This window comes from Chlorocebus sabaeus, chromosome 7, assembly GCF_047675955.1.
Source record: "Chlorocebus sabaeus isolate Y175 chromosome 7, mChlSab1.0.hap1, whole genome shotgun sequence".
Lineage (NCBI taxonomy): Eukaryota > Metazoa > Chordata > Mammalia > Primates > Cercopithecidae > Chlorocebus > Chlorocebus sabaeus.
In genome coordinates, this window is record NC_132910.1 from 27,338,821 (window position 1) to 27,345,776 (window position 6,956).

A 6,956-nucleotide genomic window follows, 5' to 3' on the forward strand; every position below is an offset into this window, starting at 1 on the left:
ATGATCTCGCCTCACTGCAAACCTCCGCCTCCTGGGTTCAAGCAATTCTCCTGCCTCAGCCTCCCACGTAACTGGGACTACAGGCGCATGCCATGACGCCCAGCTAATTTTTGTAATTTTAGTAGAGACGGGGTCTCACCATATTGGCCAGGCTGGTCTCGAGCTCCTGACCTCAAGTGATCCGCCCACTTCAGCCTCCCAAAATGCTGGGATTATAGGTGTGGGCCACTGTGCCCAGCCCCACATAACTCTTTTAAAACAATGTTGTTATAAGGCAGTGTTGTCATATTTTCCATATGTTTTTTTTTTTTCCTTTCCCCGATCAGCCCTTTAAAGAGCTTTCATGTGTTATCTCAATTAGTGCTACACTTTATTTGAGAGAAAGCTGAAAAGTAAATAATAAAGACATGAGATTTACTATTAAATATTCAATAGTTGAAGGGTATGTTCAAGATAAAAAAAATCAAGATCTGTTTTCTGATTAATGGTCTATTTATTGATACCATTCTATTTTAACAAAGAACATATTTCAAATTACAAGGTATACAAGTCAATACTGTTTTAAAGGTAAAAATTATTGGCTTTGAGAGTATATGTGTGTATGTATATATGAGATAAATGATTATAACATGTGTGTGTTAGTGATAATATGTGGTCCTTGGTTATTAGTTATATACTGTGTACCTGTGAGATGCAAGGTAAGTGGGTCACAGACTCTCAAATTTATGAAACACTTAGATTTTTCGGGGAAGTTACATGGAAGGAACTAGGGAGTTTCATGATTAGATAAGACGTTCGGGTGGGATCTCCACTGGACAGCACTCTAAATCATCAGCAGTGTGAGCAGTGATACAATTTGAGAAAGTGAGTATAGGTTTAAATTCTGGCCACAGACAACCTCTCCTACACAATTCACTGAACCTCCTCTGGAAGGAGGTTTCCATGTCCTGCAGAGGCTAATTGAGCACCAATCATGCCTCCACTAACCGATTTGGCTGCTTCCTCTAGCGCTTAATACTTCACTGTTCCCTTTCTTCATGGGAGATAGTGTGGTAATTGATAATCACAATACAAACTCTGAAACAAGTAAACGGACAATAAAACTCATATTTGCCTAAAATAAGTTTTGAAAAGGATCTTGGTGGCTATCTTGTTAGATCGTAGAAAGCTGAGGCTTATTGGGAAAGCCCTTTTTCTTCGGGAAAGGGAATTTTTGTATGGTTGGGAAAAGGTTGGTCACTGGCTGATCTATAAAGTCCTTTTCATTGCAAGATTATATGATTTTCGGTAAACTGTATATTTTTTAAAAACAGTTCAGAATATCCGCAAGTGTTTTACCACGTGCTTCTTATTGTTGGAGAAGCTGAGCAAACATCCTGTCATAAAAAGACAAGGATGTTGCATCATCCCTGGTCCCTGTAGTGAGTGTCCTGAAGATAATAAGTAAGAGGTTACCAGGGGCTAGCCAACATGGAGTAGCCAGGAAGGAACCAGCACCTTCTCTGAGACAATGGTCTGACTGCCCTCCTGCCCATAACAACATCAATTAAAAAATTATTAAAACCTAGTTCCACAGTATTATTAGGCACTGTGGAAGAATCAGGGAAATAAACTGTGGCTCTTGCCCTCCAGGAGCTGACAATCTGGTTGGAGAGATAGGATAAACACACAAGAATTGGTTAACCATTTAGTGTTCACCCATGTGGTACTGAACCAAGTGAAATAGGAGTTTTAAGATAACTTGTGTGTCCAGAACGGTTTATTTAAGAGTCAGGACTTGAACTAAGCTGGATTGAGTGAGGATGAATAGGGAGAAGAAAGCATTTCTGTGGGCTGTTGGGGACAAGGTGGGAAAGGAGTCAACTCAGATAAATCAGAGCATACGACATGTACACTGGAGAGGAGGCAGGCACTGAATTGTGGTAAGATGGAGAAGAGCTGACTTGAATGAAGCAAAGGGGAACAAAAAGAAATAAAATGGTCAGCTTGAGCGGGCAAGATAGAATCACACGGCTTCCAAAGCCAGAAAGGAGGCTCTGAAAGCCACAAACTGGTGATCTCCAGTGGTGATACCAAACAACAATCAGCATGAATCTCTCAGACACATTGTGTGCGAGGTCTGTAGGCTGATTCAAATACAGAGGTTGATGGCCACAGCAGCTTGGTGAGGTCCAGCTCAATTTCAAACTGCTTGGCTCACCAGCATGCTCACAGGCTTAGGACTTGCTGACATGTGCCTCAGATACTCTCTGGAGGCTGCAGTGCGTGGAAGCCTAGGGCTGCTCTTCCAGACAGATGTTGTGTGTGGGATGTGGTTGTGTGAGCATCTGTGTAGACATGGGTATTACTAAAATCACGGCCTTAAGCATGATGAAATTCAGTTGGTGGGCAGTAGAAGAACAAAGACAATCATAGCCTCTAACAATTCTTAACGTTTGGATTCTTAAAATCAACTTTCTAACTTTAGTTACAATTTCAGAGTAATGTTTTAGATGTTCTAGTCAAATTAACAAGCCTTTGTATTATATACCATCCTCCTTTGGAATGATCTTGGTATAATTAAAACAGAACATTTTTAACACAGAATACTTATTGGGGAAGTGGTCTCTTATGCAGTCTTCTTTTGTTGAGGACGTTGAGATTTTCTAACTTTCAGAACTTTCTTTTTTTGATGTTTTTTCCCATTCTTTTGCTTTTTCTTTTGGCTGACCTGTGAGAAGGGAAAAAAGGGCAATTTTTCTGAATCTTACCATTTTAACCTCCTTATATTTGGACTCTCCTGATCATAGTCTTTCTTTACTCTCAAAACCACATTAAAGTTGCTTCACTCTCAGAGGGGCTCCTTTACATTCTCTCTACTTTGCTCACTTTGAGGAGGAGGCAACAGCCTTATAACTGGCTGTCTTTTGTCTACTCTTCTGACTTATTACATTCTCCTGGCAACCGTGCTTACCACTCTCCTGCCCCAGCTACAACCCTCTGAAGTTGGCACTATTTCCACGTTTTACATAGGAGGAGGCTGAGGCTTGGAGAGGGTGACTTTCCCAAAACTGGACAGCTAGTATGTGGCAGAACCACCAGTCTGTGAGACTCCAGAACCCAATCTCCCACCCACATATTCTGTGGCTCTCTTCAAATCCAACTCCTTAGTGTGCCATGCAGGATTCCTCCTGCTTTATCCTGATCTACTTTTCTGCCTCAGTCCCTTCATTCTCTTCACACAAACTCCAGCCACGTTAATGGAGGCTCCCTGAACACAGCAAGTTCTCTCATGATTCTACTCTTCTGTTCACGCTCTCCTCACCTTCCTGGCAAATTACTTATCCTTCAACACCCAAATCAAGTATCACCTGACATGAGAAATCCTCCTTAACACTTTCTCCTGCCCCATTCCCCCAGCAAAGTTAAGTACTCCCTCCTTTATGTCTTCAAGATTCTTGTGCATACTTTTATACTTCTCACATTGTATCATAATTATTAGCATATGTGCTACAACAGGAAGGGATTATATACCTTATTATCTTTGTATCCTCTGTGTCTACCATTAAATTCTTTACATACTTATTGTATTAAGTATGGACAAGCTCTGTACCCCCAAGGAACACACATTCCTCCGGTGGAAGACAGAGAGGAGATACTATATGTAGGAACCTAATTTTGTCCTAGGAACAAAATAAAAGCACCATAATATGAATGAAACATGTATTCTTAAAAGTTATGTATTCTTATAGTGTTAATGAAAAAGCAGATTCCTTGTCTTCTAAAGTTAATTTCGAAAATAAAGAAATCTTTGATCCTCCTTTTCACCAACCTGTTTTTCCCACTTTTTAATCAATTCCTTCACATCTGCTGAATCTGGGTTTAGACATGTTTGATCTCCATTCTTCAGCGTAGCACTGCCAAATAAATAGCAATGAGATAGTTTTTTCTCATTAATAATTTAAATGCTTTTTCTCAGAAATAATGAAAATCAATATGAATTTTGCTGAATTTTCTAATGAAACTGCTTAAAATTATTTCCTAAGATAAGAAGAGTCACTGGTTGAATTTTTTTTTGAGACTGAGTCTCGCTCTGTCACTAGGCTGGAGAACAGTGGTGCCATCTTGGCTTACTGCAACCTCCACCTCCTGGATTCAAGTGATTCTCCTGCCTTAGCCTCCCAAATAGCTGGGACTACAGGCGCATACCACCACGCCCAGCTAATGTTTGTATTTTTAGTAGAGACGGGGTTTTACCACATTGGCCAGGATGGTCTCGATCTCTTGACCTTGTGATCTGCCTGCCTCAGCCTCCCAAAGTGCTGGGATTACAGGTGTGAGCCACTGCGCCCGGCCCTGGTTGAATTTTAAAAATTACTTACAGTAGACTGTCTGGAAATAATTTAAATATTTCTTTAATTTTTCTGTATAGTCTGAGAATAAGAGTAGTCAAGGATGATTTATAAAGACAAAATATGCACACATCCTTTAACCTAGCAATTCTAAACTCTAGAAAGGAAAGAATTACAGACACAATACTGCCACAATAAGTTTTATTTCAGCAGTAATAATTTGGAAATAATCTATATTTCCAACAACAATCCTGGTCATATAAATTATGGTTTATCCATATGATGAAATACAGTTTGGCCATTAAAAATGACATTAGGTAAAAATGACATTATTAGAGATTTACTGACATGAGAAAATGTTCATGATATAGTGTTAATGAAAAAGTGGATTACAAAACAGTGTATAGTGTATGATTTAATTTTTGTGTTTATGTATTGTGTATGTAAATACATATCTATGTTATGTACACACGAAGCAAGTAAGGGAGATTTAGAAAACTGTATACTAAGGGGTTAACAGTATTTGTCACTCAAGGGTAGAATTATGCGTGATTTTTATTTTCTTCTATTGTGTTATCTGCATTAAACATTTTGTGCAATAAACACGTGTTACTTTGGTAATATGTCATTCTTGGGGCCTAATCTACCAGAAATTCCTTGTATTTTTAAGGAGAAGAAAAGAAAGGAGCTGCCCAAATTTATGGAGGGGCTAACCATCTGATTTTTAAGTGTTTCTATGGGCAAGCACTCCAAGGGTAAAGCTCATGCTAAATTTAATGTTCTTGCCAATATGGTGCATGCATGTTAGCTGGGTTGTTACTTACATGATTTCAGTTTTCTCGCAGGAAAGGTTTGGAGCAAATTGTTTAAGGTCTTTCAAGGACTGTAGGTGGATAGTCCCTTGGTTGGTGTTGATACAGGAACAGCGACCCTTCCTCATTACTGGGGTTCCTGAGGGAAAGAAAAAGAGAACACATCAGTATAGGCCAGTGTTTCAGTTTAGGTGATCTCTCAAAATGATACATTTGACTGAGTCATGATTATTGCTATCATTTACTGAGTGCCTAAAAATCATCACCACAGAACTTTGAAGGAGGTATCATCTCATTTTATACATAAGGAAACTAAGGTTCAGAAAGATTAAGAACAAAGTCATACAGCTTTTAGGGAGCAGGGGCAGAGTTTTAGCCCAGATCTCTCTGAGTCCAAAAGCATTGCTCTTAACGACCACACCGTTATGTCCTTGGGAGAAAAAGAGACTTTCACAATATTTAATAAATACCTACCACAAGACAAACAGATAACTAATTCATGTATGCTATGCTGATCACAGTTTCTTAAGCAACTCCTAAACCATTTATTATTTATTATCTGATCTTAGGGAATGGAACTGGTGTTGGTGTTGAATAGAAAGCACTCCTTTGTAACCAATCACCACTTCCATCCTCATCCTCTCTCCTCCCCACTGCCTTGCTTTTCAATAGTGTTTAAAATTTTTGGAAACCCCTTAAAATACATTATCTTAATTCTTAAATTCATATATTTACTTGGTACTTATTGTATTACATGCCGTACATTGTGTAGCAGTCAGAAAAGGTATAACTACAAAGTTCTATTTTACAGATGATGAGGAAACTGAGGTCTAGAAAGATTAAGTAATTTGTTCAAGGTAACAAAGATAGTAAATAGATTAGGGACAACCTCTCTGATTATTGGTTGGATCCTTAATTGGTTAGCCACAGATTTACTTATCAAAAAACAGTATCAGGGAGAAGAAAATAATTTAGGAGATAGAGTTTCATCTCACTATTACCCAGTTCAATGAACATTTATTGAACACTTACTAGGAATTCATACACCTAGACTACAAAGACTTGTGTTTGACTTGGCAGATCTAAGTTATGAACTTTGGATAACTGATCATGTCACTGAGAAGCTTTTATGAGTGACCAAATATTACTCTTCAATGCAGGCAGAACATTCACCTTTATCTGGCTAATTAAGATTCTTTTACAGTGAATCACTTCTCTTACTTTGCAACCTAACTCAGAACCCCTTACCTTGCACTCCAATCAGAACCGGGAAGATGATGCCCAAGAGGAAAAGAACACCACTTTTCTTCATAGTGATAGAATGGAGTTCCAAGTCACTCCTGTATTGGATTTTGAGCCTGAGAAATTCTTTAGAGAACACATTTTGGGAATCATATTTATTTAGGAAATTCATTTCTCTCTTAAACTCTGATTGGCTAGCATCTTTAGCTGAGCTAACTAAATTAACCACAAACTTGATTGTGCTGGGGGAAACCCTAGTCTCAGATCCAAGGGAATTTCTGCATGTTTTTATTTCCATTTCACATAAATGGGTGGTTTATAGTAAGGGATGTGAAACCAGCAACACTGATAGCCTTTAGCATATTCACAGCTGCTCACCTGTGTGAAGAATAGGTTATATAATGAATATGCTAATGTTATACAACAAGGGTTGGAGATGTGGTTTCCAGATGGGAAATATTAAAGTCCAGATAAGTAATATACTTTTCAAATTCCCTTACTATTTATGGCATGTTCTTCTGCATAATAGATGGCTACATTGATATTTTCTTATATTGCCCACCTAACAACT

The 6,956-nt window shown here is 38.5% G+C and overlaps 1 protein-coding gene across 1 annotated transcript; it reads right to left on the bottom strand.

Moving 5' to 3' along the window:
* Positions 1-277: 277 nt before the first annotated feature.
* Positions 278-6,515, bottom strand: CXCL9 (C-X-C motif chemokine ligand 9). The gene is made up of 4 exons (XM_007998942.3): positions 6,392-6,515; positions 5,156-5,282; positions 3,812-3,896; positions 278-2,710 (listed from the first exon to the last, which is right to left on the bottom strand). The coding sequence occupies exons 1-4, from the start codon at positions 6,453-6,455 to the stop codon at positions 2,609-2,611; spliced, it is 378 nt and encodes a 125-aa protein (XP_007997133.2). The 5' UTR covers positions 6,456-6,515; the 3' UTR covers positions 278-2,608.
* Between the last annotated feature and the right edge of the window lie 441 nt (positions 6,516-6,956).